The sequence below is a fragment of the Staurois parvus genome, unplaced genomic scaffold (genome assembly GCF_062004578.1).
Source record: "Staurois parvus isolate SC_StPar_1 unplaced genomic scaffold, SC_StPar_1.0 ptg000727l, whole genome shotgun sequence".
Classification (NCBI taxonomy): Eukaryota; Metazoa; Chordata; class Amphibia; order Anura; family Ranidae; genus Staurois; species Staurois parvus.
The window spans coordinates 3,151,656-3,177,936 of NW_028318523.1; the positions used below are offsets into that span (position 1 = coordinate 3,151,656).

At 42.0% G+C, this 26,281-nt stretch overlaps 1 protein-coding gene across 2 annotated transcripts in view; it reads left to right on the forward strand.

Annotated features, from left to right (window-relative positions):
- SRBD1 (S1 RNA binding domain 1) overlaps positions 1-26,281 on the forward strand; it is a 275,758-nt gene that overhangs the window by 63,835 nt on the left and 185,642 nt on the right. For both annotated transcript variants that reach the window (XR_016306420.1, XM_089653922.1), the window contains exons 11-15: positions 191-294; positions 4,379-4,486; positions 7,978-8,135; positions 12,180-12,276; positions 18,289-18,396. Coding sequence is in view for 1 of the 2 variants with exons in the window: in XM_089653922.1 (XP_089510048.1) it covers positions 191-294; positions 4,379-4,486; positions 7,978-8,135; positions 12,180-12,276; positions 18,289-18,396 (575 nt within the window). In the remaining variant the exon portion in view is untranslated. The remainder of the gene's footprint in view (positions 1-190; positions 295-4,378; positions 4,487-7,977; positions 8,136-12,179; positions 12,277-18,288; positions 18,397-26,281) is intronic.

The following is a 26,281-nucleotide window of genomic DNA, read 5'->3' on the forward strand; positions in this document are numbered from 1 at the left end:
AATGTTTCTAACTATTCATATTTTATTGCAAAGTAATTATCACTGAACTGCTGTATATTCCTACCTGTACAGAAGCAGTCTGGGCTCTTGCAGATTGTAATAAAAAGCACTTGTATAGATGTTGACTTGATAAGTTTATCTTTTGGGTATTTGTGTGTCATCTGTCTGTGCCATTTATGTTTCTGCTCAGATTCTGGCCATTAACCGTGGGGAAAATCTGAAAATCTTGACAGTAAAGGTCACCGTTCCTGACAGGGTGAAGGATGCGTTCTGTAGGTGGTGTGTCAATGAAAGGTCTGTATACATTCTTACCGAATCCTTTTTTTTTTTTTTTATTCCGCTGCTCCTGAAATGCCTCATCAATGTCCCCGCGCATTATAGAGACATGGTGTTAAAACAATTTAGGCCCTATTACAGGTTTTTTTTCCCCCTTTATTCTCTAACAGGAGACAGGTCTCTGCAGCCTGAGGCTGTTTTAGTATTTCAGAGTTTTTACTGCAGCAGAAACAGACAAATCTACATTTAGTGCAGTACTTTAAAGTTGCCAAAAATTGATGATGGGTTTTAGTTTTTGGAATATTAAAAAAAAAAAAAAAAAATGGATAATTAATTGTATTATTTCTTTACATGTACAGTGGATATAAAAAGTACACCCCCCTGTTAAAATGTCAGGTTTCTGTGATGTAAAAAAAGAGACAAATATAAATCGTTTCAGAACTTTTTCCACCTTTAATGTTACCTATAAACTGTCTTATAACTGGGGATGTAGCTGTGTTCAGAATGAAGCAATCACATTCAAAATCAGGTTAAATAGGAGTCAGTACACAGCTGCCATCATTTAAAGTGCCTCTGATTAACCCCAAATAAAGTTCAGCTGTTCTAGTAGGTCTTTCCTGACATTTTCTTAGTCACATCCTACAGCAAAAGCCATGGTCTGCAGGGAGCTTCCAAAGCTTCAGAGGGATCTCATTGTTAAAAGGTATCAGTCAGGATACTGGATGTCCCTCCAAAATTGATGAAAAGATGAGAAGAAAACTGGTCTGGGAGGCTGCCAAGAGGCCTACAGCAACATTAAAGGAGCTGCATGAATATCTGGCAAGTACTGGCTGTGTGGTACATGTGACAACAATGTATTCTTCATATGTGTGGCCTATGGGGTAGAGTGGCAAGACGGAAGCCTTTTCTTACAAAGAAAAACATCCAAGCCCGGCTAAATTTTGTAGAAACACATTTGAAGTCTCCCAAAAGCATGTGGGAAAATGTGTTATGGTCTGATGAAACCAAGGGTGAACTTTTTGGTCATAATTCCAAAAGATATGTGTTTGGTTCAAAAACAACACTGCACATCACCAAAAGAACACCACACCCACAGTGAAGCATGGTGGTGGCAGCATAATGCTTTGGGGCTGTTTTTCTTCAGCTGTAACTGGGACCTTAGTCAAGGTAGAGGGAATTATGAACAGTTCCAAATACCAGTCAATATTGGCACATAACCTTCAGGCTTCTGCTAGAAAGCTGAACATGAATTGGAAATTCATCTTTCAGCATGACAACGACCCAAAGCATACATCCAAATCAACAAAGGAATGGCTTCACCAGAAGAAGATGAAAATTTTGGAATGGCCCAGCCAGAGCCCAGACTTGAATCCGATGGAAAATCTGTGGGGTGATCTGAAGAGGGCTGTGCACAGGAGATGCCCTCGCAATCTGACAGATTAGGAAGAACGGGCAAATATTACCAAGCCAAGATGTGCCATGCTGATAGACTCATATCCAAAAGGACAGGGTGCTGGAATCACATCAAAAGGTGCTTCAACAAAGTATTAGTTTAAGGGTGTGCACACTTATGCAACCATAATATTTTAGTTTTTTATTTTTACTTCCCTCCACCTAAAAGATTTTAGTTTGTTCAGCTGAGTTGTACAGTTTATAGGTTACATTAAAGGTGGAAAAAGTTTTGAAATGATTTATCTTTGTCTCATTTTTTTATATCACAGAAACCTGACATTTTAACAGGGGTGTGAAGACTTTTTATATCCACTGCAATATTTTTGTTTGAATAAATTCTTTATTTTAAAATGGTCTTTTCAGGTTAGTATGCTGTGGTATAGTGTCTATGCTGTGTGATTGGGTCCAGTCACCTCTGGTTAACCACTTCCAGGCTGCCCGACCACGACATACTCCAGATGGGTGGCCCGTGCAGGCACAGTGACGCACTGGTATGTCGCTGCCTGCTTCCTGGTGTTGGGCACACGCATGCCCATGCAGGAAAAAGCAACATGCTCTCTTTAATGCCCTCTTCCCTGTTGCCTATACATGGCTTTCTTTTGCTGTTCCATCTCTTCATTCAAAGAGCAAATTATTATTATTATACAGGATTTATATAGCGCCAAGAGTTTGCATTACAGTTCAGTACAGAAGGAATAGGAGGACCCTGTTCGTGGAGCTTACAATCTAAAGGCAACTGATCTTAGTTCAGTCTAAATGTACGGGAGTCACTTTGGATGGGGGGCCCATGGAACACAGCTCACTTTGGAGAGGTGGGGAGTCCCCTGTCTCAGCTCCCCATATCCCTATTACCGTATTTGCCGGCGTATAAGACGACTGGGCGTATAAGACGACCCCCCTACTTTTCCTGCTAAAATGTAGTGTTTGGGCTATACTCGCCGTATAAGACTACCCCTCTTCCAGTGCACACCAGTGGGAGGAATAGTGCCCCATCATCGGTATCAGGGGGAGGAATAGTGCCCCATCATCGGTATCAGTGGGGGGAATAGTGTCCCATCATTGGTATCAGTGGGAGGAATAGTGCCCCATCATCGGTATCAGTGGGGGGAATAGTGCCCCATCATTGGTATCAGTGGGGGGAATAGTGTCCCATCATTAGTATCAGTGGGGGGAATGGTGCCCCATCATTGGTGTCAGTAGGAGGAATAGTGTCCCAACATTGGTGTCAGTGGGAGGAATGGTGTCCCATCATTGGTGTCAGTGGGGGGTGGAATAGTGCCCCATCGTTGGTGTCAGTGGGGGGTGGAATAGTGCCCCATCATTGGTGTCAGTGGGGGTGGAATAGTGCCCCATCGTTGGTGTCAGTGGGGGGTGGAATAGTGCCCCATCGTTGGTGTCAGTGGGGGGGGGGGGAATAGTGCCCCATCGTTGGTGTCAGTGGGGGGGAGGAATAGTGCCCCATCGTTGGTGTCAGTGGGAGGAATAGTGCCCCATCATAGGTATCAGCGGGAGGAATAGTGCCCCATCATTGGTATCAGTGGGAGGAATAGTGCCCCATCATTGGTATCAGTGACACCAATGATGGGGCACTATTCCTCCCACTGACACTTGCTGACTCTGTTCTCGTATGGTGCTGCTGCAGCCAGCATATGTGGTTGCAGCAGCACCTCTACACTGACCACTTACCTGCTGGTCCTGCACTCGATTTTCGCGCGGCCGCTCGGCTCCACCCTCTCGCCGGTGATTGGCCGCCTGTGTGCCTTTCCTGAGCTACAGTTCTGGCGGCCAATCGCTGGTGAGGAGGCGGAGCCGAGCAGCCGCGCGAACTCCAGTGGCCGAACTGAAGGCGCAGCCGCGCTTCCTGGACCGGATCGTCGTGGGACCGGAACCAGGTAAGAAATAGCCCCTGCCCACCCCTGTACTTAGTGTCCCTTCCGTTAGGGGAAGGGGGGGGGGGCGGCGGCGGCACCGCGCCGCCCCCCTAAAAAGTGTCATGTCATGTTATACCGGCGTATAAGACGACCCCCGACTTTTGAGAAGATTTTTAAGGGGTAAAAAGTCGTCTTATACGCCGGCAAATACGGTATGTGTAAGTCACCCTGTGCCTGTTAGGGGTACAGGGTGATCTGTCCTAATATTGGGTGTGGAGGGTTGTTGATGGTTTAATGCCATGTGGTTGCATTCCATTGTTCTATTGTGTGTCTTGCTTGGGAGCAAACTATTATGGGATGTATGCATTTGTGTATTGGCTTGGTGGGGGGTGTTTCCGGCAGCTCTCCCTCCTGATGGGACTGTCTGGTGTGTCTCTTGTTACTAAAGGTTGATTGCCCCGCCCTGTGTCATTATGCAGGGAGGGGGGGATTGTTCCCTTGAATGTATATATCTTGTATCTGTGTTCAAATAAAGTAGTCTATTTCCTGGTTTAATTGAAGACTGGTGTTGTCTAGTCTTGTATGGTCAGCTGTGGTGTCGGTGTTCGGACAGGGAAGCGTTATCCTAATGGATGTACCCAAGTGCAGTCTGGGGACGGTTCCGTTACATGTACTTTTTTTTTGTCCACTGAGGAACATTGGAAGTCATCACCTTGATCAGTGAAAATTATTCCATTTAAGACAAGTACTGATGTTGTTTTTTTTTGTTTTTCTGAAAGGTGGAGACCAAAGCAGTATGCAAGACCGGAGTTCATGACAATTCTACGCAATTCTGTAGAAGATTCCTATAAACGCCTCATTTATCCTCTTCTCTGCAGAGAGTATCGGTATGCAAATACATACACCAAAGTAAAATGTGAAACTTTATACATCCTTATGTTTTGTCATATGAAATGTAAGACCCAATGTTCTGTTCTGGCCACTCTCAATGCAGTAAGTTACAACCTATTTGGAAAGTTGACAACCCATTTCCTTTTTTTTGCTGAATTTATATAGACCAGCTGCACAGGTGTTCTTTCTTTTTTTAAAGGTACCCCAGTGAATTAAAACAACACACCTGGGTTGCAGTGCATCATAACTATATGGAAGCACACCACCGCATGTTGTGGTGACCTGCTATGGGAAAGAAAATGGGGAGGTGCTTTTTTTTTCATACGAGTGGGCTGCCTTAAAGTCTTACTAAACCCACAAAAGTAAAATCAGTCTGTATATGTAGTAAAACATGCTTGTTATACTCACTGCGGAACCTAAGAGGTTAATCCTTGTGTAAAAATGCTGTCTTATCTGACACTCCCCTTCTTCTACTGTCCCCATGCCACCTGCTGATTTAACAAAACCTTGGGGGCAAGCTGCACTTGTTGAATTTGGTGTGTATTGCCAGAGAGTTTGTTTTTTTTTTTTTCTTGGGGGAGTGCATGTGATCAGCACAGCGCCAATCAGCGCTGTCCAGACAGTGGGTTAGGGGTCCTGCAGCCTCATAGGACAATCAGGGGCGAATGAAAACTCCTGCTACAAGCTTTAACCAGTGCTCTGTTGGACACTGATAGAAGTCACAAGACTGCTCTAACTGCTGATGAGAAAAGGTATTTAGCAGTTTATATTTACTAAAAAAAAATGAATTTCCGGATACTGTGGGAGACCACATATATTGAATGCAGGGTCCAGGGTTTAGTAACACTTGAACCCAAAAAACTTCATATGCAGATAAAGGATATCTGAAGATAATAAAAAAAGTAGTTGTGCAGCTTTGATCAGATGTTGAGTAATGCCTTTGCTATAATAGGTGTAGGCCCCATGAAGGCTGACTGGAAACCTCCTAGGACATTTCTAAGAGACTCATAGATGTTACTGTTCACCATCACAGAAGGTGTTGGTGTGAATATAACCTAAATGTACTTCCTTCTCCCCCAAACGCATGCATTTTTTAAACCATTTTTTTCTTAAGCAGAATGTTTTTTACTCCCCTACAAATTAGCCCTGTGGTATTTTTAAAACATACTAAGAACACACAGTCCTTTGTGCCAGTGCAATAGTTTATTATTTAGTGACAGGTGGATGAAAAAAAAAATCAGAGATTGGCAGAATTACTGACCGCATGCCGTGCTTGTTATTTCATTATATTTCTTTACCCTGCCTTGTAGGACGCAGATTATCTTTCACGGCTGAAAATCTTGTTACACTTGGCACCTTTTAGCCTGTTTTTGTAGGATTTTTAAGCAGATAAGACTATGAAGTTTACAGCGAAATATCTTGGCTTTCAGTTCGTTAGATCTTGCCATATTAGTGTCCTTCGCAGTGTCAATAATGGTGTTATGGGATACAGGAGGAATTTTCACTCCATGGTTAATATGCAGTTTGCAGCTGTAATGATTTCAGGCTCAAGTATTAAAGTGTCCATGCCATGCACAAATATTTTTTTCGTTGGGCCAGTATATTATTTGAAACTTTCAGTGAGAGAACTATTGAGGCTGCCATTATGCCAGCAGCATGGCTGTCTCTGGCCTTCATACTTTTTTACAGCCAATGTACATAGGCTGCGGCTTGCTACAGAACTGTTTTCTTCCAATTCAAGTAAAGAGGAATGCAAAATCAACTTGATGCAGCTTAGGAAGAAGTAGGCAATGGCATCCTGTTTATTAGCATGTTCAGGAGGAGAAGGCAACTATGGCAGGCTCTTGTTTGCTCCATGACAGGTTTTCTTTGAGACAGCCTGGTTCCAGGTCTATTGGTCCATTGATGTTGCAATGCATTTCATCCACAGACCAGGCCGAGGGAACATATTGGAGCCCAGACATCCTAAGTAAACTCTCTCTCTTTTTGCATGGAATTTTAACCGCTTTCCAGTCTACTCGCCCACAGTACGTTTATTGTGGTTGGGCAGCACAGCCAGGTTAGGCAACATACCCATATATCCTAGGCCTTTCTTATGGGTTTCTGGCATATATGTGCATGCCCCCTGCTGACCTGTGCTGTGATTGGCTACAGCACAAGTTTGTCAGCAGGTTTCAGCCAATGATTTTGGCTGTGTACCTACTGGTCGGCTGTAGCCAATAACAGCACAAAGTTGTGTTTACAAATACACAAAACTCTGTACACAGAACATTAAAGTTTTTAATTTTTTTTTAAATATTATTTTCATAACATACTGTGACCAGAGTTGTATAATGTTGTATAAAGAGTAACATTGCACTACTCTGGGAAAGTGATCAGCATTTTTTTTTACACAACATGATTGCTTATAGCAAAGAATTTCGTTGCTACAAGCAAGCATTTAACTGAATGAAATTGATTCATTAATTTTCTTGTTATTAGCTGTGATTGGCCACAGCTAATCACATGAAACAGATGGGCTGTGATTGGCCCAGTCTGTACCATGTGATTACTGTGACCAATCAAGGTAGTGACACAATTGTATACAATGGATGGCATGAAAGGAAGCCATCCATTGTTTACAATTGTCATGTGACCTGCTGTGATTGGTCACAGCGGTCACATGGTACTGGCAATGGACTGGTACACAGATCAGTCATCGGCTGTGTCCGAGGGGCACAGCCAGTGACAGATCTCACAAAAGCGCGGCCCTGCTCAGCCGTCATTTTGCTATTGGCCAGGTGGGAAATGGTTTAGATAGAGATAGATATAGATAGATAGATTATTTATATATAGATAGATAGATAGATTAATTATATATAGATAGATAGATATATATATAGATATATATATATATATGAGCTTTAATGTCACTTTAAGTCAAAACTATAAAAAAAAAAAAGTAGTTTATAATGATCTCACCCATGTTATGTTTGTTCTGTAGAAGATTTATATAGAAATATTATTATTATTATTATTATTATTATACAGTATTTATAAAGCGCCAATAGTTCGCTCAGCGCTGTACATTACAAAGGGGGACAGAACATGTGACAGAACAATACCAATACAATGCAAAACATGAGGGGATCGAGGGCCCTGCTCTTTCAAGCTTACAATCTAGGAGGGAGGGGATGGTGGCACAGGAGGAGATAGCTGTGGGGGATGGAGTGGTAGGAGGAGTGGAGGAGGTCGGCAAGTTTGCAGGGGGCGGGGTAGGCTTCCCTGAAGAGATGGGTTTTCAGGGTGCGCCTAAAGGAGAGGAGAGTAGGTGATAATCTGATGGGTTGGGGCAGGGAGTTCCAGAGGATGGGTGACACCCTGGAGAAGTCCTGGAGGCGGGCATGGGAGGAGGAGACCAGGGAACTAGAGAGAAGGAGGTGTTGTGAGGAGCGGAGTGTGCGTGCTGGGCGAATACATAGATTATATTGTCTTTTTTTTCTGACAGGTCCAAACTAACCTCGGATGCAGAAAAGGAGTCTATAATGATGTTTGGAAGAAATCTACGTCAGCTGCTCCTGGCAGGCCCTGTCAGAGGGCGAACAATAATGGGTGTGGACCCGGGGTATAAGCACGGCTGTAAGCTGGCCATCATTTCACCCACCAGTAAGTGTCTCCCTAGCACTGTAGAATTTTTTTGAAATTTGTTTAAAGTATACCAAAATGCAAACGTTTATTTTGATTAGAATGAGGAGAGATTAGAGCACCTGTCAGATTTTTATTGCTGTCTGTGCCCCTGTTAGGGAGACTCACCCTCTTGATTTATCATGATTACTGTTACCATCGAAAGTGAAAGAAAAACCCAGAACAGTAATAGGGTGAAAATCTTTTAATGGAGACACTAGTTCTAGTGAAAACTAGGGACTCCCTTACTTTGGAGGGATTTCCTCTCACTTCCTATTTTGGTTATGGGACAGGAAGTGAGAGGGAATTCTCCCCAATGGGACACAAATGGCAAAAAAACACCTGGCAGGGGTTTTACCCATCCCTTAAGATAATAAACTAAAAAGATAATAAACCAAATCTAGAGCTAATCCCCCCCCCCCCATACCCTTTTTATGCAAATATGTACCTATATTTTTAACTATATTTGGTCTTTATCTTATCAATTCTATTTAACAGATAAGTACATAAAGGTACAATTGGCAAATAAACCTTGGGATGCATACTTGGGAGTCCAGTCTACCTGAATAGATGATTTTTTTGCCCCCCAGATATTTCTGTCTTCTACTAGTCCACCCAGCTCCCTTGTGTCCATAGTCTGATGAACAATCTGGATCATTCCTGCAGGTGATGCTAGAACTACACCCTTGTGCTTTCTCAAAGGAAGGCTGGTGTAATAAACTGCTTGTGTGAAGAGGTTTTTTTCACACCCACTAATCAAATACAAGCTGACTTTGGAAGATTTAAATGTGATCTGTGAAGCAGGAAACAACGAGTGAGGAATACACAATGCAGAGACATCAGAAAGTACTACTGACCCACCTCTTAATAATATATAGATTAAGTGAACTGACTTTAGAATGGTTGCTGCAGTTGGATAGCAGTATTTGCTCAATTAATAATTTACTGCCTAGAATTACCCTGTATTGTCCCCTTCTCTCACCACATGTGCAGTAAAAAGCAACATGTTACACTTAAATTGGAATTCCATCCTAACACACTTTGGTCTGGTCACATGATCCTGCAGCTCTGGCTCGCCTGTGTTAGTAAGATCCAGCTGCAGGGGAGAGGAAGGAGCACCATCAATGGCTGGAATTTCCAGCTGTTGGCAAGCATTCCCTACTCTCCCCTGCACCTGCTGCTTACTGACATAGGATTTCATGTGAGCGGACTGGAGTAGACTGAAATAGGTAAGTATACCCATTACCCATCTTTTTTTAATGAAGGGTAGGTAGGATAGGTAGCAGTAGGGGGAAGGGAACATTTTTGAGCATAGTTAATGTTAGTCAGGAATTCCACTTTAACATTGAAGCTTTTACAGTACAGGAGGGAGAAATGTGGGTGGGCATTGCCAATGTGGAGACTGTAGAATTGCAAACCAAGGCAAATGCTGGCACTCTCTTGTTATGAACATTTGTGTAGCATGTCAGAGCTGGTTGGTTTACAGTTACATGTTGGGTGTTTTTAATTTCCACATTCTTTTGCTAGTTTAACTGTTTCCATGGGGAAGATTTACTAAAACTGGTTCACTCAGAATCTGGTGCAGCTGTGCATTGTAGCCAATCAGCTTTTAACCTCAGCTTGTTCAATTAAACTTTGACAATAAAACCTGGAAGCTGATTGACTTCTATGCAGAAGTGCGTCTGACTTTGCACTCTCTAGCTTTAATAAATAAACCCTTATATGTTTTTAAATATGTATGTGCAGTTACACTTGAATCTCATTTATTAGAATGTGATGGCTCATAGTGTTCTCCTGCAGGGTCATATTAAATGCAGCAAACGGCTACATCTCCACATACATACTTGGCTCTTGCAGAAAGAAACCATCTTACTTCCTCTTGATTGAAGCTCCAGTTCAGATATCAGTCTTCAGCAAGAGCTTGTTAGCCCTGTTTGTACTGGACAATTTTATTCAAATTGACTTTTATTCCAAAAGCATACATAAAATACATCTACATTAACAGTCATGTGTCGTAAGCAGTTGTCATACAAATGCTGGGTGCAGTAACTAAAAGCAAGTCATATACATGCACACAATCAACATGTAGTCATGCAGGTACCCTTTAATCAGCATTTGAACCATTACATATTCTACGCATGTGAAAGCCCATCTACCAAATGAACACCTGCCCTGGCACATCGTAGCATTCACCTAGCACTCCAAGAAACAACAGAATCCACCTGCAATATTCTTTCACTGTCAAAACCTCCACTTGTATTATCACACGACACACAGGAGGATATATCTTATAGTCATCACAATCTGCATAATAACACACACTAATAGTAATGTGAGCATTACAGCATGAAATAGACACATCATTTGACAGTGTCACAGCATAGAATTAATACATTATCAAAGCTATGTTAGAAGCTGGAAGGAACAAATCCCATCGGAACCAAACTGCCCAGGGGGTCGCGGAGAAGATGTAGGCGCGACCAGTAGATGAGCCCATAGATTCTTGGCAAAAATCCCAGCGTTAGAGCGTCCTCTGGCCACTAGGGAGGCTTCCTCCTGGTCTTGCCTGGACCTCCGGCTTTTAAACCAGTTTTCTGTAAGCTGTCCAATAGTGGGCAGGCCCACGCCCACCACAGGAGGAGCTAGCAGAAGGGTTCCACGAGGATAACAGAGTCATGTTCAACCATCATGTTCGTTATCTGAAAAGTCACACTTTTGCTTCTTATCTACCCTAAACTTCTACTCATCTACCCCAAAATTAAATATTTCTAACTTCTCAAGCAAGTAGACGTCTTTAAACAGGTTTTTTATCTTCTAATGTGACATACCAGATGTCATAAACGCATTCAATTTCCATAAACAAGTTTTTATCTTGCTCTCAGCAGAATATCTTGTGACTCTGTTCCTTTGGCCTAGAGATATGACACATCAGTCACCTCTCATGCCTCTGGCATTCGGGCAACAATGCTTTATTGTAAAAATTACCCAAGAAACAAAGGGTCCAAGACCAACACCTTTCACAGGCATTACAGCAGTGAAAGTTAACATGGCCGATTCCTACAATATGCTATGGTTTACATCTTGTATGTACAAGATGTAACGATATATACAAGATGTAAACCATAGCATATTGTTGGAATCGGCCATGTTAACTTTCTGGAAACTTAGAAGAATAGGATGAAATGAGAGCGATGTTGAATATTTTCCATCCTAAATTAAACTGATTTTGGGCATATTTGAAACTAAATAAAACAGAGAAGGGGGAATGGAACATCGTTGAGAAGAGAAAGATAAAGATTGAGAAAACAGGAAAAAACGGAAATCCAGGTAAGGAAAGGAACTAGAAGGAAAACAGTATGGAGAGAGAGAAAGCGTAAACTCTCTCCACAACACTGCACTTGCACCAATTCTAAGTTTGGGGTGAGCGTTAAAACGGCCTTAAAATGGTTGTAAATGCTGAAGGTTTTCTACCTCTATGCATGAAGTTAAAAAACCTTCTGCTTGCAGCTTCCCCTCCTGCCCCCAATACGTACCTGAGCTTGATCTGGATCCAGTGCTGTGCACAAGAGCAAAGTTCCTTGTCGATGTCAGAGGAGAATGAGCAGACTGGTTGCTGCAACATTCAGATGGTAGGGTCAGAATTTGGTGTAAACAACATGAAAGCATTGATCAATCCTGCCTTGTATCAATGGTTCAGGCTGGTGGTGCAATAGTGTTGGGAATATTTTCTTGGCACTAGCAAGGTGTACCTAATAAAGTGTCCAGTGTGTGTATATCTAAGCCATCCAAATATTACAAAACTTTTCAGTAGTGTTGTGTCTTCAACCACCCATCTCTCCCTATGCTTTATATCTCTGAGAGTCTTCAGCTATTCAGGTACTAGACTTCCAATATCAGTTGGCAAGCAGCAAAAGTACTGAACAATTTCATAGTCATAAACCTATTAATTGTGTATTTATCTGTAAGCAATTTTCCTATCGTTGTCATCCATCTATGAAATTCACTTATTTGAGCTTTCTTTTCCAGACCAGATCCTTCATACTGATGTTGTATATTTGCACACAGCACGCAGCAACTTGATGAATGAGGCTGAGAAAATGAAACGACTTCTGCTGAATTTCAAGTAATTTGTTTTTTATACAAATCCCAAATAGTGCAGCGCTTGTAAATGGCTATAAACTAAACATCACAAAAACATACAGTCATGGCCAAAAATATTGGCACCCCTGCATTTCTGTCAGATAATGCACCACTTCGACCAGACAATTGTTGCAGTTACAAATGTTTAGGCATTCTCATGTTTATTTCTTTTGTTTGTATTGGTATGACACAAAAAATTGAGAAACAAAAAGCTAAATCTGCCACATTCCACACAAAACTCCAAAAATGGACTGGACAAAATGATTGGCACCTTCTCAAAATTGTAAGAAATAATTGCATTCCAAATTTGTGATGCTCCTGTAATTTGTAATTAAACTCACCTGTATCAATGAACGGGTGCTGACAATATAGAAATCACACCGGCAATCAGTTATAATGGTGAAAAAGTGATTCAACCTTTCTGTTGTGTGTCTCTTTGTGCCACATAGAGCATGGAGAAGAGAAAGAGCAGCAAATAATTGTCTGAGGATTTGAGAACAAAAATTGTGGAAAAGCATGAACAATCTCAAGGTTACAAGTCCATCTCCAGAGATCTTAATGTTCCTGTGTCCACTGTGCGCAACATCATCAAGAAGTTTACAGCCCATGGCACTGTAGCTAATCTGGCTGGACATGAACAAAAGAGAAAAACTTAATCAAAGATTGCAACAAAGGATTGTTTGAATGGTGGCTAAAGAACCTCGATCAACTTCCAAACAAATTCAAGCTGACCTTCAGGCACAGAGTACAACTGTGTCACCTCGCACTATACGTCGCCATCTGAATGAAAAGGAACACTGGTAGGAGACCCAGGAGGACCCCACTGCTGACACAGAAACATAAAAAAGCCAGATTGGTATTAGCGAAAACTTACATGAGGAAGCCAAAATCCTTTTGGGAGAATGTGCTGTGAACAGACAAAACAAAATTACAGCTTTTTGGTGAAGCCCATCATTCTACTGTTTTCGGAAAAAAACAATGAGGCCTTTAAAGAACAGAATTCAGTCTCTACACTTAAACATGGTGGAGGTTCACTGATGTCTTGGGGTTATTTTGCTGCTTCAGGCACTGGATGTCTTGACTGCGTGCATGGCATTATGAAATCTGAAGACTACCAAAGAATTCTGGGGTGCAATGTAGGGCCCAGTGTCAGAAAGTTGGGCCTCTGTCAGAGGTCATGGGTCTTACAGCAGGACAATGACCCAAAGCTCACGTCAAAAAGCACCCAGAAATGGTTTCAGACAAAGCGCTGGAGAGTACTAAACTGGCCAGCAATGAGTCCAGATCTCAATCCCATAGAGCACCTGTAGAGAGATCTCAAAACAGCAGTTGGGAAAAGGAACCCTTCCAATCTGACAGACCTGGAGCAGTTGGCGAAAGAAGAGTGGCCCAAAAATTCCAGTAGAGGTGGAAAGCCTGTTGTGGCAAAGCCATTAATTTCAGTTATCTTTTCCAAGGGGTGTGCTACCAAATATTTAAGTTGAGGGAGTCAATAATTTTGCCCAGTCCATTTTTGGTGTTTTGGGTGGAATGTGTCAGATTTGGCTTTTTCTCCACTTTTTTGTGTCATACCAATACAAGCAAAAGAAATAAACATGAGAATGCCTAAATATTTGTAATTGCAACAATTGTTTGGGTGAAGTGGTGCATTATCTGACAGAAATGCAGGGGTGCCAATGTTTTTTGCCTTGACTGTATATACTATTATGTAATAAAAATCAGTAAGCAAGTATATATCCTTTTATATATGTTTCTTATTTATCATTCATTGGAGCACAAGGTTTGATGCACAAAAATATGTTTTTTACACTTTGATGTTATGGTTTGATGCACAACAGTATGTGTGTCATGTTTTGACAATGAGCACTTACTGATTTTTGTCATATGAAGAGTATATATGTTTCTGTCCCATAGCTAAACAAACAGGAAGTGAAAGGAAATCCCTGCAAAGTAAAGGAATTCCTTGGGGACCCCTAGGGCACATGAACTAGTGTCCCCATTGGAAAAATTCCTCTCTATTACTTTTCTGGGGACAACCCAAAATTTGGGATTTCCTTTTACTTTCTGCTTCAATGATAACGATAAACAGGACACATAGTGAGGGTGATAATTGGGTGTTTTATGGTAATGCAGTAAAAGAATGAGTGAATCATTAAACAGACAACTGAAAGGGTTTAAAGATGCTGTCCTTGATAATGTGAACACTAACCCATAAGGTGGCAATTAACTGATCTGTAGTGAAGCTAAACCAAATTATAACTGGTGCAAACAGGGTTAAGTGTATCAGCATAAACTAGCCCCAAATAAAGGTCCTTGTGTGCACACTACACATACAGCTCCAATAGTGGGTGGGGGTATGCAATCCTGACAAAGGGGTACCCCTGAAGGTGATTACAAGTACTTGACGCCCAATTGTCCGTGTTATCCGGCTTTCATTGGGGCCTTTCTGTAAGGTGGTGCTTGTGTAGCTGTCTCTTTAAGAGTGTGCAATGGATGGCTGATGGGCTGCTAAGCAGGGAGCAATCTCTATTGCATTACCTGTGTCAGTGTTAAGATAAGCACAGATGGTTCAGCTCACCCCTCCTGGTACACAGGAATCCAGTCCAGGTCACTTAGTGGTCTGTTGTCTTCAGGTACCCTGGACCCGATGACTAAGTATTCCCGACACTTTGAAGTTACCCCCATTTCTGGAAAACCACTTTGCAGCCAAATCAATTATTGGCCTTCCCCATCCATCCCCCAGAGCATTTCCATGATTTTCACATCTTCTGTTGTGTTTTCACTCTCATGGTCAAGAAAACTCTTCTTCAGAGGAGAGCTATGTGAGTTGTCATTAACAGCAAGGATCTGTGGGAGGTGTGGGTAGCACCAACCACCTGAATGTAAAGGGATTCCAGTAAAGAGCATGGTGTGGGTTAGAAGAGTCAGTGGTTTATACAAGGTTTGATATGCTTGTTATAGGTAAAATAAAATGTTTTCTTGAAAACAGGTTCACTTTAATAATCATATTATCAATAAAAATTGTATAAATATCTGCACTTTAGATCTGACTTTACTACCTAGATATTCCCTTCTGTTAGAGTAGAATTTCCCGGCATATCCACTATTCTGCCAGTATATTACATTTAAAACGCTGACAAATAGAAGAGGCAGTAAAATGTCTGAGTACATTGTCTGGCTGATAATTAGAAATAGGTTAATTTGCAGGGCTATACATAAAAGGTAATAATTACCTCTTAGGTAATTACCATGTTTCAGGGCAATACCTATCAAAGTGTATTGCTGGAGGGATAATTGGAGAGAGGTTAATTGATCAATTATATGTTAATTGTATTGACATGTAGCTTTCTTGGATGAATCTCGGGTAATTGTGTTTGCCTAGCAAGGTCGTGAAAAAAGAAGTCGTTTTCAGAACTTTTGTTGTTTAAATTGATGTAGAGCTAATTATTTTTGTTGCTACTTGTTTGCAAAAAATGTCTTTATAACTTAACAAGGCACAGGGAGATGCCATACACTGCTGAAGATGGTTGGACATGTAGGCACAGTCTGACCATCCTTGGCCAACTGTCTTTGGTTGGACCGCTTAGAACATGTTGTTACCCCAAATTTTGGGGGAGAGGTGCAGCAGGTGTGTTGTACACGCTGACCTCTAGGCAAAAACAATAGTTTTCTAAAATGTCCAATTGTTTTCCCACCAGATAACGTCAAAATAGTGCTGTCAGAGGGTGCCCCATATACATTACATTTTACCAGACCTGGCTGTTTTTTGGCAAGATTGTAAGATATCTAATATTTTGTTTGTTAACCACTTGACCTCTGGAGGGTTTTACCCATTCATGACTAGGGCATTTTTTTTTGCTATTCAGCACTGCACTGCTTTAACTGGCAATTGTGCGGTCATGTCACTGTACCCAAACACAATTTATATTATTTTGTTCACACAAATAGCTATCATTTGGTGGTATTTGACCAGCACCTGGGTTTTTAAAAAAAAATGTATTATATAAACAAAAAAGACAGAAAAGTTTGAAAAAAAAAGTTATTTTTTTTTCTACTTTCTGTTGCAAAAAAACATATCCGATTAAAAAAAAAAAAAGAAAAAAAAAAAGTCCCTATAAATGTATATTAATTGGTTTGTGTGAAAGTTATAGCGTCTACAAGCAATGATGCTATACAGGTAATGGAAGTGATCAGCGACTTATAGTGGGGCTGTGATAGTGTGGTGGGCAATCTGGTGCTAACAGACTTTCGCTGGAAGGGTCATTAACTGACTAAAGCTAGCCATACACAGTGCAAATTTCTTTCCTTCAATCACGGGTAGAAGGGAGAAGATAGGATTATTGCTAGTGGCTATACCAGCCGCTAGCGATAATCATATGTAACATCTGGCAGGCTGGTTGTACCCAAGTTGATCGATCAGTCAACTTGGTACATTCCGCCTGCCCATACATGTTTTGAGTCTTGGTCAGTTCCTGCTGAACCGGTTGAGATTCAAACCATCTATGGTCAGCTTTACTGACAGTGACATCAATAAAGACACTAATATAGTGATCAGATATAATACTGTACACTGTATTAATGACACTGGCTGGGACCTGGCTGCACTGCTCCTGTGTGAACGCTGGCTATGGCAAGCCTGGGTTCACACACAAGCAGTGGGGAAACCTCCCTGCACCAGACCCATGCTGTCACATCACAGGATGCTGTGTTCTCCCCTCCGTGTATTCTCCTTGTGATGGAGGGATGGGGGGCTGGAATACAAGCATGCAGTGTCCTCTCCAAATGTCATCCCTGTAGGAGAGGTCTGGGGATTTGAAATCCCAGTGGCTTTCTCTCCCTCAGTGCAGGATGACAGTACTGGCTAGACGGCATCTGATTGGTCAGCACAGTCACGGTGCTGACCAATCAGAAGCCATCTAGTCCGTACTGTCATCCCTGCAAGGAGAGAAGAGAAAGCCTCGGCTTGCAGGGATGACTGAAACTCCCTTTAGCTCCTCTGGCTCCTAATACCCAATGGTTCCTGCCTTCTGTGTCACCCTTGTTCTCTTTCAGCACCCTTAATACTTGTGTGCAATATTGCTGTACATTGCTTGCCCAATAGTGGTGATGCAGTTATTGACAAAAAGAAAAAACGCCTTGTGTAGTAGTTTTTCTAGTTGAAATAAATTAAAATAACTAAATTAGAAACCATCAGTACACTATACTATATTCATCAACTATACTATATTGATTAGGTCAACTGATAAAATGCGTCAGTATGCAGTGGGAGCTGCAGTGTCCTCAGGACTGTACTGGGGATCCCCAGATTGTGACGCTAATCTAAAAACTTGCTTAGACCCACAAAAATGTTGGCCTAAGTGCTTCCCTTAGTGCTGTGGCCAACAAGATAGGCAATTATTATTATTTTTTTTTACACAGTAATAATGAAGTTAAATAACCATGTACATACATTTAAAGGAGAAGTACAGCCAAAGCTCTTTTGGCTGCTGTTGTCCTGTGGATCACAGGAATGCAGTTCCTTCTGCACTCCTGTGACCCGTTTTCAGCTGACAGCAGGCTGAAGTCACTATTCAGCTGGTCCAGGCTGGCGAAAGATCCCGACTTTTAAGTCGGGATCCACCCCAGAGTCTGGAGCGCCTCTCGGCTCGGCCTCTCAGCAATCTGCTGAGAACCTGAGCCAGCTGCTCCCTCACCCTCCACAGCCCAGCGCTCCAGGGACCGTGTGTGTGGGGGGGATCAGAGCAGACAGCGTTGGCTGACAGTCACCGCTCTCTGCTCACAGCGGCGGTACGAACTCGGTGATCAGCGGTCATGTGATCGCTAAGTTCGCAAACTTAGGGCTGGCAGGGGACAGATGCAGCATCGGACCGATACTGCATCCACCTATTTAATTATAATAAGAAATCACCCCATACTTCTCTTTTATCTGTTACATGTGCTTTCATGTATAATCCCTTTCCTTATAACATTAACTTTTGTTTTCTTGCTCCTCTAGCTGTTCTACGGTTGCCATTGGGAATGGAACAGCATGCCGAGAAACCGAGCGCTACTTTGCTGACCTTATTCAGAAGAGGTTTTTTGCACCCCTCAATGTTGTCTACTGGTAAGAGTTTCCTAAATTTCCCCCATTTCTGTATTGTGTATGTCATTAGAGCATATGCCAGACTGCACTTTATAAGTTTAAAGAAGATTTTCAAATCTGGGTATTTCTTTAAAAATGTTTTTCATCTTCTGGCGGATTGTGGTAAACATCCTCATTATTGCCGACGTTTTTCCTTTTCCCAATTAACTGCTGAACATATCGGGGGCCCCAGTTAAGAAGCAGCAGCTTGGCCTGGCCATGGCTTTATGGCTGCTTACTTATAAAGTACAGTGGTGTGCTTTACAAATGAAAGGAGAGCCATGTGACCAACCTCTCGTCCAATAGTGTTTGCTTTATGCTGCGGCTTTAATTTTAATGGTGAAATGCAGGCTGCGGTGGGAAATAAACACTGTTTTGTCCAGCAGATGCAAGTATCACTCTAAATAAGCCCCTGAGTCTTTCTTCGGTGCTAGGGAACTTGATTTTGGAAGGCCATGTTAAAGCAATGAATTTGCAAGGCTAGGTGTCTCAGAGAGTGGCATTTAAAAAAAAAAGGACAATTCCAATGAACAATAACCAAGATTTGAACAGGGAGGGGGACCACAAATATGGGCTGCCAGCACATGCAAATTATAGGCTGTGGAGGATCTTTCAATAATGATATGCCAGGGAAGGGTCATCTAGAGAAGATGCCAAACGGTGCCCCCCAAAAAAAGAACAATGAATAGGCATTGTGTCCACAAAAATCCCCTCCCTGCCTCCCAATAAATGTGAGCACAAATTTTCACCCCTATGCATAAATTCCCTTTGCAAGCCAAAATTCTTCCCAAACAAAAATTCCCCCTCTTCCAGAACAAATTCCCCCTCCCAGCTCAAATTCTCTCCCGCCCCAAATCTGCCTCCTAGCACAAATCCTCTACTCCTCAAATTTGCCCTCTGGGCATAAATCCTCTCCCACACCCCACCACCCACTCTCCCAGCACACATTCCCCCAAATCCCCTCTCCTAGCTCAAATCCCCCCCCCACACAAATACCCCTTCCCAACACAAATCCACCCTTCTAGTTCAAATCTCCCCCTCCTAAACACTCCTTCTAGCAAAACCCCCCAAATCCCTACAGCGACCAGGGCAGCTGTTCCTCCTGCCCACCCCTTGTCCTGGCCCTGAGTAGGAGGACTCCAATACAGGGGTCTCCATACTGTGCCTGCCCTTGGGGCAGCCCTTTACCTGCCTATATTCTGCCCTTGGGACATTATTTCCTCCACTGACACCAACAATGGGAAACGATTACTCCCACTGACACGGATGGTGGGGCACAATTTCTCCCACTAACACTGACAATGGGACACTTCCTTCCCCTGATACCAATAGTGGGGCACTGTTCCTCCCACTATTTCCAGTGATGAGGCATTGTCCACTCCCATTGACAGACCAGCCCCCCCAAAGTCTGAGGGACCGTAAACTGGCCCTTTGTTTACAAAGTTTGGAGACCCCTGGCCTAATACAAGTTTTTGCAAACACATTCTGCTATCTTTTGCTGAAAATTGTTTTTAAATCTTTCACCTACAAGTTAAATCAGACACATACAACTTACAGTATGCTCACTCTTTTTGAAATAATAATTTAAAAAACAAAAAATACTTAGGATAACAGTCTGCTGCTGTGAAACCCTCTCATCAATGCACGTCCTCTTTGACAGTATGGTGTGCTATGGGTATCGGCATAATGTCATGACGCCACTAGGGCTGAATCTTTTTAACCCATGAGGTTGGATGGTGTAGTCTCACCCTAGGCTTCATTGTTCTGTGGCCATAGATCTCCTCAAGACCTCCTGTATAGTTGAGCATCTGTTGGGATTCCCGTATCATCAGATTTTTTTTTATTTCCTTTGTTTTTGTTTTTTTAATTACTCCATGGCACATTTAGTTATTTTAAACTACTTTCCTAGTCCGCTCCAATCAAAGCAGTTTTGGGCATTTGTGTGTGGGGTTATTTACTAAAACTGTAGAGTGCAAAATCTTTTGCGACTGTCCATAGAAACTAATCAGCTTCCAGGTTTTATTGTCAAAGCTTAATTGAACAAGCTGAAGTTAGAAGCTGATTGGCTGCCATGCACAGCTACACCAGATTCAGAGTGCTCCAGTTTTAGTAAATCTTCCCCTATATGTTGCTTACATGTTCTGTTGTTTTTATATAAAGTTTTTGTTTTGTTGTGGACATTTATATTTTGGTTTATATGTATTGGATATTTTAGAATGGTATGTATATTGTGCTTTGTTCATATTTAGCACATATATGAAATATAAATGTTTGGCATTCCAAATTTGGTATTTATAACCATTATGAAATGTTTCAGATTTTGTATTGCCATTTAATTTGTTTTGATATTGATTTTAAGAGCCGGGTCTGAGTGCACATGGGATATCAACCTTTCACATGCTTGCTTCTTCTGCTGCCTGTGGTGCAAAGCAGGCAGAAGGAGAGGAAAAGGAATGTTCAGGATTGCTAGTCATGGTCCTTCACTATATTGATTGGCTGCACCTGCGGGGTCTTCCACATCATCAGTGTGTCTTATAGTAACGTGGTGTTCAGCGGGAGTACTGACCTCTGAAATCTGCATGACTTTTTACTGATCACTGCACTCTGCAGTACTTACTGCTGACCTCTACACTGTGTTACAGCTGACCCCTGCACTCTGCGCTGCTTAGTACTGACGTCCAAGCTCTGTGTTACTTACTATTGACCCCTGAATTCTGTTACTACTGACTTTTGCACTTTGCCTTACTTACCCCTGAACTCTGCGTTACAGCACACCACACAAGACACATTTGTCCTCTCGATTCAAGGCACCCCTCCTAACTATGCAAATCTTGGTGCTTTAACCATCCTAACAAAAATACGCACTTCTTTTCATTGAACAAGTAATGGCCGCTCATTACAAAATGAAACACAGTCATCAGTCTTCTCCTCCTTCCTTCTCCCTATTTTTATTCTTCTCCTCCTCCTTTTATTCTTTTTTTCCTTTCTTCGTTCTTCGCCTCCTTGTTCTTATCCTTCTCCTCCTCTTTCCTATTCTTAGTCTTCTCTTCCTCCTTATTCTTATTCTGCTTCCTTCCTTCTTCTTATTCTTCTCCTCCTTCCTTTTTCTCTTAATTTTTTTTCTTATTCTTCTCCTCATCCTCCTCTTTCTTATTGTTCTCATCTTTCCTTTCTTCTCTTCCTCCTCCTTCTTCTTCTCCTGCCTCCTTCTCTTCCTCATTCTTCTTCTCCTTCCTCTCTTTTTCCTCCTTCTCGTCCTCCCTATTCTTCTCTCTCCTTCTCTTCCTCTCTTCTTCCTCCTTCTCTTCCTCTCTCCTTCCTCCTTCTCTTCCTCTCTCCTTCCTCCTTCTCTTCCTCTCTCCTTCCTCCTTCTCTTCCTCTCTCCTTCCTCCTTCCTCCTTCTCTTCCTCTTTATTCTTCTCCTTCCTCCTTCTCTTCCTCTCTCCTTCCTCCTTCTCTTCCTCTCTCCTTCCTCCTTCTCTTCCTCCTTCTCTTCCTCCTTCTCTTCCTCTCTCCTTCCTCCTTCTCTTCCTCTCTCCTTCCTCCTTCTCTTCCTCTCTCCTTCCTCATTCTCTTCCTCTCTCCTTCGTCATTCTCTTCCTCTCTCCTTACTCTTTCTCTTCCTCTCTCCTTCCTCTTTCTCTTCCTCTCTCCTTCCTCTTTCTCTTCCTCTCTCCTTCCTCTCTCCTTCCTCTTTCTCTTCCTCTCTCCTTCCTCTTTCTCTTCCTCTCCCCTTCCTCTTTCTCTTCCTCTCTCCTTCCTCTCTCCTCCCTATTCTCCTCCTCCTCTCTCTTTCCTCCCTGTTCTCCTCCTCCTCTCTCTTTCCTCCCTATTCTCCTCCTCATCTCTCTTTCCTCCCTATTCTCCTCCTCATCTCTCTTTCCTCTCTATTCTCCTCCTCCTCTCTCTTTCCTCCCTATTCTCCTCTTCCTCTCTCTTTCCTCCCTATTCTCCTCCTCATCTCTCTTTCCTCCCTATTCTCCTCCTCATCTCTCTTTCCTCCCTATTCTTCTCCTCTCTCCTTCTCTTCCTACCTTCTTTTCCTCCTTTTATTCTTATGTTTCTCTTTCCTGCTTTTCCTTCTGCTGCCTTCTCATCCCTATTCTTCTCATTTTTTTTTCTTCTACTCCCTCTTCCTCCATATTCTACTTCTCCCTTCGTCTCCTCCTCCTCATTCTTCCTTCGTCTCCTCCTCCTCATTCTTCCTTCGTCTCCTCCTCCTCATTCTTCCTCTCTTCTCTCCCCCCTATTTTTATTCTTCTCCCTGCTCCTTTTTCTTCTCCTCCTCCCCCCACCTCCTCCTTCTTATTCCTCTTCTTCTCCTCCTCCTCCTTATTCCTCTCCTCCCTCCTCCTCATTTTTACTCTTCTCCTCCCTATGGAGGCAAAGATGGCTGTTGTGCACAGATCGGTGATACAAATTTAAATGGTAAATATGGGGCAGTAATGACTCAAGTGATGCTTGGTGGTTGACGCTATAAGCAATGGCAGTTTGCAATTCCTTTAAGAGGGTTCTAAATGCCGGGAGATGGAAATAGGCATTTTGATCACGTGACTACTGTGATTGGCAGTCACATTTGTCACATGATTGGAAAGCTCCTGATCACCAGTATGCAGGAGATTTTCAGTCCAGGCCGGTAACTGTGCTGATAGCACGCTCTCTCAGCACAGAAAACCTCTCTGCGTTAAAGCCCACCCTCTGAGTGGCCGCATATATGTGTACCTCTGGTGGTAAGAGGTTAATTTCTTCCAAAGGTAAACCATTGATTGGAACAAGGAACGGGGCTGTATTGTGAATGTACATATTTTTTTCTATGTAACCTTGACAGGCCCCCTGAAACCCATCCATGGACCAGTTGGTGGTCAATGGATCCCAGGTTAGGAACCCCTGTTCTGGGGGTATCCTGCAGGTATGACACATGCATAGATGCATTGCATTGCATCAATCCATTAGATTTGAATTGCATTGCTTTGATCCAAGCTGTAACTATGTATAAAATATCCATACCTGGAGTTCTCCTTTAAAAGATGGCTCAGTAAAAAAAAAAAATCTAAATGTGTTAATATTTTTGCCAGGTAAATGACTCCATAAAGAATGAAAATGAGCCCTTACTGTAAAATAAATTGAGGTTTTTTTTACCGTTTCTCTTTATATTGAGCGATTTATGAACGTGTAAAGAGCAGTGCGTGAACTCACATTGCTATGCATGCTAGTTGGAATTAAAAGTCTCTATTGAAGACTTAGTGAGTTTAAACATTTCTATTTTCCTTTCCTCGGCGATTTACTCAGTGCAAAGCCAGCATAAACACCCTCAGGATCTTTCCTTTACCTACATCGCACTCTGCCATGTCATTATTTATTAATACTGCTCACTGCTAAGTCGGGTCAGAAGGTGGTCACATGTTACAGGAGCCTCTTCTTATTGGCCAATCTCCCCTATGATTGTTTTCTCACTAATCACACCAAAGATTTTTCACATGTTACAGACAGTTGTACCTTTTATTAAAACATCCCAGCAGAGCTTTATCCAATCTGAAAAATTCCTACCATGATCCGCTGTTTAATTTTGTACTGCTGGTATTGGTAATAAAGTGTCCTAGTGTTCTTACTGGGTCCAGCCATATCTGGAACATGCTCTGTGTGGGAAAACTGCTAGTCAGGTCTTTGGGAAAGTGATAGTCCACTCAAATATGATATAAATGATGATGATATGAGCCTAGATTGGTTGAAATAATAAAAAAAAGCACCGATTGATGCAATTATGTATTGTTGTAAAGGTTGTTAAAATGCATGAATACAATGTAATGTGACTAATGTAAATACTTGAATATGTCTTGATATTGTGGCTAAGTGGTTAGCACTTCTGCCTGGCAGTACTAGGATCGCTGGTTCAAATCCCAACCACGGCACCACCTGCCTGGAGTTTGCATGTTCTCCCTGTGCCTGCGTGGGTTTCCTCCGGGTACTCCTGTTTCCTCCCACGCTCCAAAGACATGCTGGTAGGTTAATTGGCAGGTTAAATAAATAAATACTCCTGCACAAAATATCTCTAGCCCCAGGTATAAGATGCTGCTGTGCAGTAGTGTAAACACCAAAACATCAAAAACAAAATTAGCCAGCGCTAATGGAAGGTGGAAGCACATTTGTACAGAAGATTTTTTTCTTTCTTTTTTCTTTTTTCTATACACTGTGAAGGCTGGTAAAAGGATTTGTGGACTTTTTACATTTCTTTATATATAATCTTTATGCACTAAAGTGCTTTGGGCACATTCACATTTGTTGTTATCATTGTATATACATTTTTTAAGAGTGTCACATTTATTGGTAATTTTCTTCACATTTATGTATTTAGTGTGATTTAAGTGAGTGGTATTATTTGCGCTGGCTAATTTTGTTTTTGATAATTGGCAGGTTAATTGGCACACACACATTTTTATTTTATGTATATATATTTATTTTTATATATTTATATATATATATATATATATATATATATATATATATATATATATATATATTTAAAGTATATATATTTTTATTTTATTTATTTTTTTAAAAGTGACAGCGATCATCCCACACATGTGGGGTATCACCATGAATGTCAGATCAAGGGCAGTAATTTTAGCACCAGACCTCCTCTGTAAATCCAAAGTATTAACCTGTAAAAGCTTTTAAAGCGTCGCCTGTGGATAAAATTGATGTAGTTTGTTGCCATTGCATGGGCTTACACAATTTTAAAGCATGTTTGGTATCTGTTTACTTGGAGTAACATCATCTTTTATATTTTACAAAAAGTTGGATTATGTATTGTTTTTTTTTTTTTTTTTTGCAACAAAATTTAGAAAAGTGTTTTTTTCCCCAAAAAATTTAATTTCAAAATATAGTGTGACATAAAAAATTGCTAAACTGACCAATTTATTCTCTAGGGCCTCTGTTTAAAAAAAAAAAAATGATCTAAGAAATTTTCTAGCAAAAAAAAAGAAATGATTGTTACATGTTAACAAAAAATGCTAGAAAAGGCTTGGTCTTTAACCATTTGCCTACTGGGCACTTTTACCTCCTTCCTGCCCAGGCCAGATTTCAGTGCTGTCGCACTTTGAATGACAATTGCGCGGTCATGCAACACTGTACCCATATGACATTTTTAGCATTTTTTTCACACAAATAGAGCTTTCTTTTAGTGGTATTTTTTACACTATAAACGAAGAAAAAAAAGTTTTCTTTGTTTCTATTATAAAATTTTGCAAACAAGTAATTTTTCTTCTTCATTGATGTGCGTTGATGAGGCGGCACTGGTGGGAATTGGTGAAGAGATACTGATGATGCTGCACAGATGGGCAGTGATAGGCGGCACTGATGGACACTAATAGGTAGCACTGAAGGGCATTGTTGGGCACTGCCGGGCAGCACTGTTGGGCACTGATGGGCAGCACTGTTGGGCACTGCCGGGCAGCACTGTTGGGCACTGCCGGGCAGCACTGTTGGGCACTGCCGGGCAGCACTGTTGGGCACTGCCGGGCAGCACTGTTGGGCACTGCCGGGCAGCACTGTTGGCCACTGATGGGCACTTTTGGGGCTGCACTGATAATCAGTGCAGATGTCTTCTTTGACAGTTGCCAGTTATTGGCAGTACTTTGCTCTCGTTGTGATAGCGTGAGGAAAGTACTGCCGATAACCGGCAAGTGTATTTACATGGTAATTAGCTGTGATTGAACACAGCTGATCACATGGCAAAAGGCTGCTGTGATTGGCCTTTTACCATGTCATGTGATCATCTGTGTCCACAGGACACAGCGATTACAGACAGCGCTGGGTGTACACTGCTGGGGGCACCTTCTGGGAGGACGCTCTCCCAGAACTGGACGAC